General features: G+C 42.4%; 1 protein-coding gene across 7 annotated transcripts in view; it reads right to left on the bottom strand.

Annotated features, from left to right (window-relative positions):
- The window catches only part of LOC125401836 (ATP-binding cassette sub-family A member 17-like), an 80,436-nt gene that overhangs the window by 53,370 nt on the left and 12,155 nt on the right, over positions 1-14,911 (bottom strand). For 6 of the 7 annotated variants that reach the window (XM_048436283.3, XM_048436282.3, XM_085694715.2 and 3 more), the window contains 6 exons: positions 14,180-14,307; positions 12,969-13,128; positions 9,225-9,484; positions 7,078-7,194; positions 4,558-4,675; positions 98-271 (listed from right to left, as the gene is read on the bottom strand). In XM_048436283.3, coding sequence (XP_048292240.3) covers positions 98-271; positions 4,558-4,675; positions 7,078-7,194; positions 9,225-9,484; positions 12,969-13,128; positions 14,180-14,307 — 957 coding nt within the window. Of the gene's footprint in view, positions 1-97; positions 272-4,557; positions 4,676-7,077; positions 7,195-9,224; positions 9,485-12,775; positions 12,946-12,968; positions 13,129-14,179; positions 14,308-14,911 lie in introns of those variants that run through there. The other variant, XM_048436288.3, reaches the window with a different exon arrangement.

The following is a 14,911-nucleotide window of genomic DNA, read 5'->3' as shown; positions in this document are numbered from 1 at the left end:
AGCATGTCAATAATCTATATTTAGAAACGAAGGATAACCTGGCCCAGCTCAAAGCACATAGGCAGCTTAAACAGAGTTTGAGGACGATCAATCTTACCTTTGGCTTCAAACAGAGAGATGAATCGGACTCCCATTGCCATGGCAACATTTGAGAAGAGGCAAGAGGCTATCTTTTCGACATAGGTCCTCTGGTGATAACTGAAAGTGATGTACAGGTAGGGGAGGTACGTGAAGAAGAAGATGATGCCACCCATCACAGTTCCGACATGGGCTGCAGAGTCAGAGGAAGAAAGATGGAGCGTTTCATCAGTAACGGCAAGTTACGACAATACAAGCCTTGTTTCCCTGCCGGGAAAGGTGTCTCTGCGACTGTTACAGCATTTCAGAAAGGAAGCAATCTCTTTTTATAGTTGCATCCTTACTAGTGGAACATGAAAGTATTTACGTCACTTTAAAAAATGAAGGTTTCTGCGATTAGTGCTGCTGCTGAATTCTGGCTTTAAGCCGTGGTGATCCCATAGGATACAGTGGGTTATTGCAGGTTTTTTGTATCTGCTGAGGTTTGCTCGGTCACTAGGATGTGGTCAGTTTTTGAGAAGGTTCCATAAGGTGCCGAGAAGAAGGTTTATTCTTTTGTGTTTGGGTGGAATGTTCTATAGATGTCTGTTAAGTCCATATGAGTCATATAACTTCTGTTAGTTCCCTTATTTCTCTGTTAAGTTTCGGTCTGAAAGACCTGTCCAGTGGTGACAATGGGGTGTTAAAGTCTCCCACTATTAGTGTGTGGGGTTTATAGTGTGATTTAAGCTTTAGTAGTGTTTCTTTTACATATGAAGATGCCCTTATATTTGGGGCACAGATTTCCTCTTAATGGATTTTTCCTATGACAAATATGAAATGTCCTTCTTCAACTCTTTTGATTGAATTTAGTTTGAAGTCTATTTTTTTTTAGATATTAGGATGGCTGCACTCATTTGTTTCGTACGTCCATTTGATTGGTAGATTTTTTTTCTCCAACCCTTTATACTCTGAGTCGATGTCTGTCTTTGAGTTTGAGGTTTTTTTCTTTTATGCAGCAAAAGGATGGATTCTGTTTCATAGCCACTCTGTCAGCCTGTGTCTTTTTTATAGGCAAACTGAGTCTCTTTATATTAAGGGATATTAATGACCAGTGATTACTAGTACCTGTTATTTTTTAGTTTTCATTGTTGGTGATATTATTGTGTGTGTTTTTCCCTTCTTTGGGATTTGCTGCTATGAGATCATCTATTGCTTGTGTTTTTGTGAATGTAACTAACTTCCTTTGAGTGAAGTTTTGCTTCTAGTACTTTGTAGAAGGCTGGATTTGTGGATCGGTATTGTTTAAATCTAGTTTTGTCATGGAATATCTTATTTTCTCTGTCTATGGTGATTGAAGCTTTGCTGAGTATAGTAGTCTGGGCTTGCACCTGTGACCTGTGATTGCAGGTTAGTGTCTGCAATAATGCCTGACCAGACCCTTTTGGCTTTCACTGTTTCTGTTGAAAAGTGAGATGCAATTATGTTAGGTCTGCCTTTATATGTTACTTGGCCTTTTTCCTTTCAAGCTTTTAATAGTCTTTCTTTATTCTGTATGTTTAGTGTTTTGATTATGTGGCAAGGCGACATTTTGGGGGGCAGCCTATTTGGTGTTCTATAAGCTTCTTGTACTCTTACAGGCATGTCCTTCTTTTGGTTGGGAAAGTTTTCTTCTATAATTTTGTTGAATATATTTTCTGTGCCTAAGACTTGGATTTCTTCTCTTTCTTCTATCCCTATTATTCTTAGGTTTGGTCTTTTCATGGAGCTCCAGATTTCCTGGATATTTTAGACATACCAGCTGAGCCCGTTCTTCAGTCATTCCCCTTTTTAAAAAAGATTTTCTAAAACTTATGTGCAACACATATGTGCAAGCACCTACAGAACGTAGAAGAGAACATCAGGAACATCTCTAGGACCTAGAGTTAAACCTGGGTCTTTTGCAAGAACACTGAGTGCTCTTAACCACTGAGTCATCTCTCCAGCTCCCTGGTCTATCGTCTTATGGTGATGCCTTTTCTAAGTTTGGTGTGAGATAGGAATATTTGTTTTTTATTTTTGAGTTGCATGGGTTATTTTATTTATTCTGGATACAAGTTTCTTGTTATTCCTAATTTTTAAAATGTTTTTCCTAGGCTACAGATCATCTCCTCGCTTTCTTTTTCTGTATGTGTTTGCTATGTTGCACTGACTGACCTGGCACTGTTTGTAGCAAAGACTGGCCTTGACATCAGAGCAATTGTCTTGTCTCAGCATCCCGAGCACTGGAATTATAAGCATACACCACCACTATTTTTGTTGTTGTTGATGATGCATGGTCTCTGTATTATATAATTCTGGCTGTTCTGGAACTCACTATGCAGAGCAGGCTGGCCTTGAAATAATTATCCACCGATTTCTGCCTCCCAAGTGCTGGGATTAAACGTGTGTGGTGCCTGCCAGGTGGTGGTGGTGGCGCACGCCTTTAATCCTAGCACTCGGGAGACAGAGGCAGGCTGGAGTTCAAGGCCAGCCTGGTCTACAAGAGCTAGTTCCAGGATAGGCACCAAAACTACAGAGAAACCCAGTCTCGAAAAAACAAAAATAAATAAATAAATAAATAAGTGTGTGTGGCACCACACATGGCACTACAGTTTTCTTGATGGAAACTTCGATAATACAAAGTTTAAAATTTTTCTGAAATTCAATTATCAATTGTCTCTTATCAGCCCAAGTGTCCCAAGAAGTCATTATGTAATACAAAACCATGAAGATTTTCTCTTATCTTTAAAAAAAAAAATTTTATTTATTCTTTGAAAATTTCATACTTAATATTTAATGTATTTTGATCATATCCACTACCCGACTTCATCCATTCAACTCCCATTGGGACGCCCTCAGCCTATGCCCCTCTTGGCTTCATGTCCTCTTTCATCTCTTACATTTTTTGTGCATGTATGTGTTCACGTGGATTTATATGTGTATGCATGTGAAGGCCAGAGTTGATATGTAATCATTCTCCTCTTTTGGTTTTCTTTGCTAAGGGTCCCTCGTTGAACCTGAAGCAAACCACAGTGACAGCGTCTAATTAATTCCTCAGAGTTAGGGTGGGGATATTTTGTACCCAGCTTTTGTCATGTAGGTCCTGCAGAGTTGAACTCAGGTCCTTATACTTGCATGGCAAACACTTCACTGAACCATCGCCATCTCCTCAGTGCCTATATTTTATTTCAGATTTATAATCCAATTTGAGTCAATTTTTGTATCTGATGTAATCACCCTTCTTCTGATGGTTCTAGCATCACTTGTTGAAAAGGCTCCATTGGTAAAAACCAGCCAGTTACCGCGTTAGGTCACATGATCTACTTTTGCTTTCATTTGTCACTTGCCCCTAGGACTGCTTCCTTCTGATTATGATTTGTGCTTCTGAATTCACTGGTCACCTTTAATTTTTAAATATCTGCTTATTTACTACACTTGACCAAAGTTTAACTTTTAAGGCTTCAAGTTTGAGAGCTTTAGCAGGAGTGGAGAGACAGGGTTTCTGTTCCGGAACTCGCTCTGTACACCAGGATGGTCTCAAACTCGTGAGCACTCTCAGGCATCCTTCCACGCTCGTGTCCTAACTTCTCTACGGAAGGGAGGTGGAATTCAAAGTCTGAGTCTGTCTCCATCTCAGCAGAGCCAGTATTTTCCAGGAATTACATTTTAGAGCATGCTATTTGATATAAAGCACTCATAAATATGAAAAATACTTTTCTCTTCCTGGTTCTTGTTAGCACTGTCTTCTCGGGGACAACTGCTGAGCTCATTCTCTCTTACTGTTTTTACTGTAGCGGACGGCTCACGCCTCAGTTCTCCTGCTCTCTGAGTTGATGCTACCTCCTACCATTCCTATCCTCTATTCTAACCTCTATTTATAGGTTTAAATGTAAGACCTCCGACAGCAACAGATTCATAGGAAACACTTTGTGATATCTTAGAAACCTCTTCACTCTTATGCCCCAACTTCATACTCATGATGTGGAGGAGTTGCTATCTGAAATGCCTTACCCTTCCATTGTCTTTTAAACTGAGACTTAGTGGGGTTGGAGAGATGGCCCAGGAGGTAAGAGTGGATGCTGCTCTTCCAGAGGACCTGGCTTTGGTCCCCAGCACCCACATCAGGGGGCTCACAACTGCCTGTAACTTCAGCTTCAGGGAACCCAAGGGTCTCTTCTGACCTCCAGAACACCAGCACACACGGCACACACACACAGAGACACAAATAAAAACAAACTGACACTGATTATTTTCCTCGATTTGAAATTTTTTAAGGGCTTAAATATACCAAAAGATTGTATTTTTCATGTGTTTTAACAAGCTTTTAACAGGGATTGGATTTCCCACTGCTGAGATAACCATCAAACTGAAAACTTGGCTGTGGAGGAAGAAAACTAAATGCTCGAAGTAATGAGAATGACAATGCTTTCAGAAAAAAGTCATTAACACCCCCCAACAGAAAATGACAGCAGTACTCACCTCGTTGAAAGAACGTGCTCATCATGAATGCAAAGAAAATTGTGGCAGTGGCAAAACACATCAGAAAAATGAATATCAAGCAAGGATTACTGTTGCTGAACACAGCCACGCTGTTTATCTGCAAAACAACAACAGATGTGAAGGAAGCATGATGTATCCATAAAACACTGCAGAAAATATTTTAAATTATTTAGAATTATATATAGATATTTTTAAGTCAGACATCTGATCTGCCATCTGTTATAATTTATCAGTTATGTTATATGGGGGCTGGAGAGATGGCTCAGTAACTAAGAGCCCTGGCTGCTCTTCCAGAGGACCTGGTTCAGTTCCCAGCACCCACATGGCAGCTCACACCTGTGTGCAACTCCAGTTTCAGGGGATCTGTCACCCTCACACTAATGCACATAAAATAAAAATCAGTAAATTATTTTTTAAAAGTTATGCTGTGAGTATTTTTCAAGGAAAAAATAAGTTTGGATTCAATTTTTGCCCTAATGTGGATTTTTTTTTCTTTTGAGGGCATTATCGTGGGTATTGAACTAAGGGCCTTAAATACGCCAGGCAAGTGTTCTACCACTGAGTTACACTGCCAGCAAAAGTCGAGGTGTGTGTCACATGATCACTGTGACATACACTTGGTGCTCCTTCTGCTACCTCATGTCTGTTTTAATGCCTTCTGGTTATTTCCTTTGTTGAAATCGTTTCCTATTTAGTCTGAGCTATTCTTTCTTTCACCACACTGACACAACATTAACAATTTAAAAGGTAAGTTTTTATATACCCAAGTTGTGGATTATTAAATTCAAGCAGGCAAATGTTAATATCAAACCCTATTGGCACGCCTTTAATCCCAGCACTCAGGAGGCAGAGGCAGGCAGATCTCTGTGAGTTTGAAGCCAGCTTGGTCTACAAGAGCTAGTTCCAGGACAGGCTCCAAAGCTAAAGAGAAACCCTGTCTTGAAAAAATAAAATAAAAACAAAACCAAACCCATTGGCAGCATAAAGAAAAGCATGATAACATGTTATAGCAACTATTTTCATCTTGTTTTGTGCATTTTGTTTTTGTTTTTGTTTAGCTTTTTTTTTTTTTTTTTTTTGGAGACAGGGTTTCTCTGAGTAGCCCTGGCTGGCTGGCCTTGAACTCACAACAATCTGCTGCCTCTGCCTCCAAGTGCTGGGATTAAGGCCTGTGCCGCCACCACCCAGCTTTTTGTTTTGTTTTGTTTTGTTTTGTTTTTCTGCCCAGCTATTTTCAACTATTGTACAGCATGAAATTTATCTTTTAAAGTTTGTAAAATTGTGGGGCTGTTCTGGCTATTTCTAGAGGGGTTCCCAGGTGTCCACTGGGATGTCTCCAGCTAGATCCTTCCGCAGTAGAGGAGAGGGTGCCTGAACTGGCCTTGTCCCATAGTCACACTGATGAATATCTTGAATATCACCATAGAACCTTCGTCTGGCGATGGATGAAGATAGAGACAGAGACCCACATCAGAGCACTGGACTGAGCCCCCAAGGTCCAGTTGAAAGAGTAGAAGGAGGGAGAAGATGAGCAAGGAAGTCAGGACCACCAGGGGTTGGTCCACCCACTGAGACAGTGTGTCTGATCTAATGGGAGCTCACCACAGCCAGCTGGACTGGAGCTGAACGAGCATGAGATTAAACCGGACTCTCTAAACGTGGCTGACAATTCGGGCAGACTGAGAAGCCAATGATAATGGCACTGGGATTTATCTCTACTGCATGTACTGGCTTTTTTGGGATCCTAGTCTGTTTGGATGCATACCTTCCTATGCCTGGATGGAGTGGGGAGGGCCTCGGACTTCCCAAAGGGCGGGGGGGGGGATTTCTTAGGACTGGAGGGGGGGGTAGGGTGAGTGGAGGAGTGGAAGGGAAATGGGAGGAGGGGAGGAAGTGGAAAATTTGAATGGTATTATTTATAAAGCAATTTTAAAAATGCAGGGCTGGAGAGATGGCTCAAGGGTTAAGAATACTAGTTAGTTGTTCTTCCAGAGGTCCTGAGTTCAATTCCCAGCAACTACATGGTGGCTACAATCATCTGTAATAGGATCTAATGCCCTCTTCTGGCCTGCAGGAATACATACAGGCAGACTACTGTATACATAATAAATAAATAAATCTTTAAAAAAATCTTCAAAGTTTGTAAAAATGCATTTTGTGATCCTCAAGTTTCTACCACTAGATTAGGTATGACAGCACAAGAGTGAAGCCCGGCACTTTAGGGTAAGGTTGAGAATTAATACAAATTCAAGTCAGCCTAGTTCGTACAGTGGGTTCTCGGCCAGCCAGGGCTCTATAGTGAGCCTCCTTCTCAAAAAGAAAAAGAACAGAAATGGGAAGAAGAGGAGGAAGGATGCTTAATTCCCCAGAATTTCAGCCAAAACCACTGAATATTCATCAGAGATTTTCCAAACGGTCACCAATAACAGTATCGCCCATACCATACCAGGTTCTCTCCTATCCATTCATAGCTCACCATATTCTAAAGAATAAACATACCTTTGTGCAGAAAAGAATGGTCATAACAGAAACAGCAATTAAGGCAGAAATGAAGAACGTAATGAACCAGGCAACCCAGTGCAGCCAGCTCTCCAATCCCATCATACACATATATTCCTGGAGGCAGGGAAAGAGCCAAGTGTTAGAGTCTAGTCACTCATCCTAGGTACAGTGTGGGACATCGCTGACTCAGTAGGTTAGGATGACAGGCTGGGTGTCTTGGGGAGGAGCAGCTACTGGGGCTGATGGAGACCAACACTGCCAGAAGGCGGGAGAATAAACAGGGAGGGTGCTTGGCTCAACTATGGCAGAGGAGGCACTGCATAAACCAACTTTAAATTTAAAACCAATTGCTAGGAGAATTTAGAAGTAGGACACATAAGGAGTTCAGACTTTAAAGCGAAGTAATCTATGACTATAATGTCAGCATTTGGGAGACAGAGGCAGCAGAATTTGTCAGAAGTTCAAGGCCAGTCTAGTCTATGTTACAGGCCAGTCAGGGGTTCTATATTGAGATCTTGTCTCAAAAAAAAAAAAAAGTTTGGACTTTATAAGTTTGGACTTTATTCTCGGGGCCATTTACTTGCAGGAGACATTCAGTAAATGAATGGACTAACAGCTTATTTATCATTGGAATTCTAGGCCTGAGCCATCATGCCTAACTTCCACAAAGTTAAATTAATCTGAAAAGAAGATTCGAGTATAAAGAACAAAAACATGACCAAAGTGTAGACATTTTATGCCTACCAGCTTCTACACAAATTTGTTGTTGAAACAAAAAATAGGGAAGAGCCAATTACATCACAGAAGTGGGAACTAAATGGATGCGCTAGCCACATGACAGACGCTCCTAGTTTCCCAGGGTATTTCAGTGAGTATAAAGTTGGATAGAGCATCCATCCCATAGGCAGCCTCGAGAAGCACCCTAGTCGATCTGCCTCTTCCTACTGACTGTACGAGACAAAGAAGGCCAGGGCAAACAGCTCTCTAGCTACAGATGTCATCAATGAGGCCAAGAAAAGCTTCAAAAACGATTTTAATATGCAATCATAATAATCAATAAAAAAAGAGAAGGAAATTTGGGCTAAAGAGATGGCTTATTGATTAAAAGCACTGGCTACTCTTCCAGAGTTACTGAGTTCAATTCCCAGCACCCACATTGTGGGTCACACCATCTCTACCAATTCCCAGCACCCATATTGTGACTCACAACCATCTCTAACTGTAGTTGCAGGGGAACCAGGGCCCTCTTCTGGTGTACAGATGTACATGCAGGTGAAAACACCCTATACATAAAATACATAAATTTAAAAATTATTTTAAGCCAGGCAGTGGTGACTCACACCTTTAATCCCAGCACTTGGGAGGCAGAGGCAGATGGCTCTCAGTGAGTTCAAGGTCAGCCTGGTCTACAGAGTGAGTTCCAGGGCAGACTCCAAAGCTACAGACAAACCCTGTCTCGAAAAACCAAAAACCAAAAACAAAACAAAAAATTATTTTAAAAAGAGAAAAAAATTAAAGAGAAGATTTTTATCCAGATGAACCTCTAGCACTGGGGAGGCCAAAGCAAATGGACCATGAGTGCACGGTCAGCCTGGATAACACAGTGGGTTCCAGGTCACTACTGGCTACCGAATGAGACCACATCTGAGAAACAAGAGCCTAAGCAATACAAGACATTTTTTAAAGGGAAGAACATGAGAAAAGAAGTAATAGAGGTTGTGTAAACAGACGAGCACCGAAAGTGAGTAGTGAAACCAGTTTCGGGACCAACTCAGAGGGAACAAATCCTGTCTTTGGTTGTATTTTCCTAGAAGATGCTTCTCAAACACCTTGCCACAAAATGGTAGTGGGTTAACTGTGGCTAAAAATCCCCTGTGTGTGGACTGTCTGAACGCCTGCCCTGCTAGCGACAGGGTGCTAACTGAGCAGACCTACTAGGCTGGGCAACCTAAAAGAAAGAATATCTGTGATAAGAGATGGGGCTCCCTAAACTGCTAGCAGGATAAAAGTATGAAAGCACTTCTGCTTTTCAGTTCACCGGAGGCTGACGATTCCTTCCACTTGTTTGGGCCTCAGTCCCCCAAGATATTTCATTAGCATCCTCCCCATAGCCCTGTCCTTCCCCTCTGAGTAGTCAGAGCTACCTTCAGTTTCTTCTCCTTCTCCAGTGAAATGGAACTGATGATTATGAGCTCGACACAGATGAAGCTGAGCATGAGCAGCAGAGGGAACTCATTCTGAAGGATCATTAAGAATGGGTCCTGGATATGGGGCCCAAAAGGGAATCTCTGCACCAGTACTTGGAGATTCTTGAACATGTTGAGTGTTGCATTGGGAGCATGGTGCCACATGATGGCTTTGTCTACTGCATGCTGTATTGCTAGGAAGCCTTCTTTGTTGTATCCTACAAGAAATCAGAATATCAAGCATAAGAAAGGCTGATGATCAAAATGACTGAAAATTCAGGTGGATCCTGGCTCGTCATTAAGACAGACAACAGCCAGGGGGTCTTGTGATACCACAGAGGTCAGAGAGGAGTCACTTTGGAGAGCCATGGGAATGAAGCAATGACAAGGGTCTTCTAGGGATTGTCTCCCTTCATTCTCCACCTCTGTGGACAGAGCACCTGTTCTGTAGTTTTGATTATACAGTAAATACAGGACAGACTCAAAGCACTTGAAAGACGCAGACTTCCTGTGTGGTGACTGCTGTATTTTGCTAGCAAGTCACAAACACTGTCTTTACCATAAGCAACACTCATTTCATCAGTGTATTGGCGTGCCAGGATCAACTTTTAATAAAAATAGATTGAAGGTAAGAATCCCGAGTGGTTGTCCAGTTCCAAGCAAGGGTAACCAGCCTCCATGGAAGGGCAGTAGAAGTAGTACAGAGCCCTGCAGTAGAAGTGACCACAGTGCCCCATCGTCTAGACATAGGCAGACCTCCAGATCTGTCAAAGTGTAATAGGGAAGGGCAAATTGCTAGCAATGAGCCCTGGACATTGCTATGCATTCTTATTTGGTTTATATGTGTGTTTTCACTAAACAATTATAGGGTATTTTCTAGAATCAGAGTAAAAACTTGGGTACTTAGGTTTGGATTCTAGTTGGTGGGCATGCAGGCAGAAGACTGAAAGACAATTGTGTGGTCATCCTATAATGAGGGGCTGATGATCAATTTTGGAAGAACAGTTGCTTGACTGGTGGGAAGAACGTGGATCCTGCATGTGAGGAGTGGCTCCTGGGCCCTCACTCGGGGATATGCTGCTTCATGTGAAGAGCATCTCAGTTATGGGCCATCACTTCTCCGTAAGTCTGGAATTGCCAGAGAGGAAACTGGGGGCTGCCATGGAATAGGCAGGTCCAGGAAAAGTGGGTGCCAAGTAGGGATGTCTGCACTGTTAGATACAGTTGTGTCCATTTCCACAGCAGAGAACAAGATGACAGGAAGCAGACACTAAGAAAAGCTTCCCCCTACTCTTACTGGAGAGCTACGAGAAGAAAGTCAGCAGTGTTTCTTGCACAGAAAGATTACAGAATCTGGGAGTTACAACCCAGCTTTGGAGCCATGTGTTATACCTGATGTGGCATATGTCCCTCTGTATGCTGTGAATATGTTTTATTACCATTGGTTAATATAGAAGCTGCTTTGGCCTATGGGAGGGCAGAATATAGCAAGGCAGAAAATAAAAGCAGAGATAGAGGAGGAAAGAAGGCAGAGTCAAGAGACACCATGTAGCTGCCCAAGGAGAAAGATACCATAACCTTACTGGTAGGCCACAGGCTCATGGTGATACACAGATTAATAGAAATAGGTTAATTTAAGATGTAAGAGCTAGCTAGGAATATTCCTGAGCCAGTGGCCAAACAGTGTTGTAATTAATATAGTTTCTGTGTAATTATTTGGGTCTGAGCAGTCAGAAAACAAAAGAACAGTTTCTGTTTACATATGCATTAGGACACAGGAGCCCTTAGGAACACCTCACCTTCTGATTTTAATGTTACCTGCTTATCCTGAGCAAAACAGTAAGAGGAAGGGCACTTTCTTAGGGTATGACTCCAAAGTGAGAGACAAAAGAGTGGAGCTTGGCATGCGATCTGAAAGAGAGGCAGCCAGTATTCTCTAGCTAGTTGTGGGTGGGCAAAGTGGATAGGATTAGAACCAACGAGAGATCTAGAGATTCTGAAAGAGCAGTAAATTCAAATGAAGTATTAGCCAATGCAGAGGTCGTGTGTTCAGCACCCACTCCACCCTGCCCCCACCACCCATGTGTGTACACAGAGCATGTGCACAGGAAAAGGCCAAACTCAGGTGTTGTTGCCCAAGAGCCATCAACAAGGTCTCTCACTGGGACCTGGGGTTTGCTAATTAGGCTAGACTGACCAGTGAGCCCCAGGAATCAGCCTGTCTCTGCTTCCCAGGACTGAGATATCTGGCAGGCATATGTGAGATGCTAAACTCTTTCCTCAGTGCTGTAAAAGTAAACAAACGGGCTGGAGAGATGACTCAGAGGTTAAGAGCACTGGCTGCTCTTCCAAAGATCATGAGTTCAATTCCCAGCAACCACATGGTGGCTCACAACCATCTAAAATGAGATCTAGTGCCCTCTTCTGGCATATAGGTACACATGCAGGCAGAACACTATGCATACTAAATAAATAAGTCATATTTATTTGTTTCTTTCTTTGTTTGTTTGTTTTTCGAGGCAGGGTTTCTCTGTGGCTTTGGCGCCTGTCCTGGAACTAGCTCTTGTAGACCAGGCTGACCTTGAACTCACAGAGATCCGTCTGCCTCTGCCTCCCGAGTGCTGGGATTAAAGATGTGCGCCACCAGAGCCTGCCATAAATCATTTTTAAAAAGTGAAAAAGAGCAACAGCACAGGCCTAGAAGTATAGCTCATTAGTAGAGTGCCAGCCTAACATATGGAGAGTCCTGTGCTTGATCCCCAAAATTGTAGGATTTGGGGAAGGGGCAGAAAAAACAAGAGTGCTACTTACAGGTAGAGAAGGGAGGTCACATAAACATTACATATTCACAAAATGTAAGTCATGTTTCTGTCATGATGAAGGCTACATCTTCCCTAAATAACTGGCCATTCTTGTCATACTTATGATTCCACTCTGGTCCTGCACGTGTGAAACAAAGATAATGCCCGTGGGTTCTCAACAGGGACCAGGTGGCTGCGCTCAAGGTAAATGCACTGGTGTCTTCCTAATTCTCTGGCTGAGTTCTGGTCCCTAACCACACCATCAGGCAGAGGCTGGTGTGGCAGAAAGCAGCATCTGGACACCTTGTGTTCTCTAGCCTCTGGGAGGCCTTTCCTGTCAGTAACCTCGGAAGCAACCATTGTACCAAGAAGAACTCCCATACATCTCTAACAGTCAGTAGCGCGTGTTAGTTCTGGCAGTACTAGAGACTGAACATGAGGGGTCTCACGCTAGGCAAGTACCACTGAGGTATGCCACCTTCCTGGGAGTAGCTTTCCTAAAATGAAAAGAAAAAGGTAGAGGAGTCGTTATTCTACAGGAATTTCAACAAATTAAAGAAATTCACTTGAGTTGTTTGTAGGGAACAGTAGCAAACATACTTTAAAAAGCAAAGCATTACAAATCTAGAAGCACACGCCCCTGTTCTTGTAAAATGCTTTCATTCTTTCAAGCAATTCAATGCCATTATAAACAATTAAACTACATACCTGCTGTTTTACCTTATACTGGAATATAAGCATTTTATTGAATGCCACATTTTCCAAAGGCAGCTCCTTGGACCTCTACTGAATTGCTAATCTTAGGCGAGTATTCAGTTAGCCAAACAGTATCACAAATATGTGGTACAGGGCAAATGTGGCTGTGTTCATGATAAGGTTACAGGCTTCAGAGTTTCCTCACCAGGGTTTCCCCCATCAGCATATTCAAATTCCCGGGGTTCTTGGCTCAGGTTAGGAGGATAGAGAAAGGCTGTGCACCAGCCTTCTAGCTCCTCTTGGAAAATGAAATGCCTCGGTACGTAGTTCCTCTGAACATAACTGAAGCGCAAGTCATACTTAACCTACGAGAAACAGAGAGAAAACATTTGGCCATGAGATCCTAGAACTCAGCAATGGTACACGACAGAGCGAAACTATTTAAGGCCACACAGACAGATGTCCCTCCTGGAATCACATAATGGTCTTCCCTGTATTTCTCTGCAAATTATCCCTCTGACCAACCTGGGAAAGGAGCAATGAACTGTAGAAAACTCTGGAACCAGATCACCTAGACCTCAGCCCCAAATTTCTTATTAAAATGCAGTCACCCTGGTCAAGTTACTTAATCTCAATCATTTTTTTCCTCAGCTCCTTCAGTGTGAAAGGGGGATGGAAACAGTCTCTGACCCATTAGCTGCCTGGAGGGTTACACAATATGGTAGCTGACATGTATGTAACATTAACACATGCTTGTAAAATATGGTTCGTTTTTATTAATCACAGTACAAGTTCTAAAAGTCATTAAACTGCCTGTATAGCACAAAAGCTACACACAAGTGTTTTACCCATAGCAAAACATAAATCAAATATTCTTGTTTAACATACTACTTTTGTTTTTGTTTTTCGAGACAGGGTTTCTCTGTAGCTTTGGAGCCTGTCCTGGATCTAGCTCTTGTAGACCAGGCTGGCGTCGAACTCACAGCGATCTGCCTGCCTCTGCCTCCCAAGTGCAGGTGTGCGCCACCACTGCTCAGCTAGAACAGATTTCTTTTAAACAGTCTGAAACAACTGAGTGGGCTATAAGATGTGAATGTGGAATATCCACTCGTTTCCTCTGGAATAAGTCAACAAAGCTGCCATAGAAGAAATCTGGAGGGTGGAGAGCCTGACTGACCCACACTCAGGATGTAACCACATAGTAAGATTGTTATAGGGGGCCGGGTGGTGGTGCTCGCTTTTAATTCCAGCACTTGGGAGACAGAGGAAGGCAGATCTCTGTGAGTTCGAGGTCAGCCTGGTCTACAAAACGAGTTCCAGGAGAGCTAGGACTGTTACACAGAGAAGCCCTGTCTTGAAACTCACCTCCCCCCCCCCACAAAATCATTATAGGTTGTTATAGGAAGGTTATCTTACCATAAGTGGCAAAGGTTCATTGCTGCTATTGAAGCTGTGGTCAAAAACAATTCCTACCAGCATGTAGAAAGACTTGGGATCCTTAATTATATAGTTTTCAAATAAAGGCACCGAAGGAAAGCCTAGAACTGCAAAGAGAAAAATCCAGTTAGTGACTAGCTGGCATGAAAGCAAGTGACGCCCCCAACTGTCATCCTGAGGAGATTTCAGATTCCAGCTTGCTCCGCCACTCACTCACTCAGTCATTCTGCAAACACGAGCAGAGGGAGACATACACTCAAAATGAAATTACTTAAAAGGCATGGCTTTTAGCCAGGTGGTGACACACCTTTAATCCCAGGACTCTGGAGGCAGAGTCTGAAGCCAGGCTGACCTACAAATTGACTTCCAGGATAGTCAGGACTACACAGAGAAGCCCTGTCTTTTGTTTTTGTTGCTATCATTCAGTTCGGAATGTATAGTGCAGTCAACAACTGTCTCTGAATCCAAGAAGTGATGCTGAGGAAGGGAAAGGGACAGCTCTTACTCATTATCGTGTATAATATGTGAGTGCAAGAGTTTTTCAGTCATTTCTCTTCTTCTTCTTTATGTGGGTTCCAAGGACTGAACTAAGCAGTCATATTTATGTGGGAAGCCATGAAGCCATGTTGCTGACCATAATAGTAAATGCTGTATTTATATATTTAAATAATTAGAAAAAAGGATAGAAAAGGTGTCATATAAAATAATGTT

The sequence above is a fragment of the Myodes glareolus genome, chromosome 9 (assembly GCF_982192425.1).
Source record: "Myodes glareolus chromosome 9, mMyoGla1.1, whole genome shotgun sequence".
NCBI lineage: Eukaryota > Metazoa > Chordata > Mammalia > Rodentia > Cricetidae > Myodes > Myodes glareolus.
This window is presented reverse-complemented; position numbering and strand designations above follow the sequence as displayed.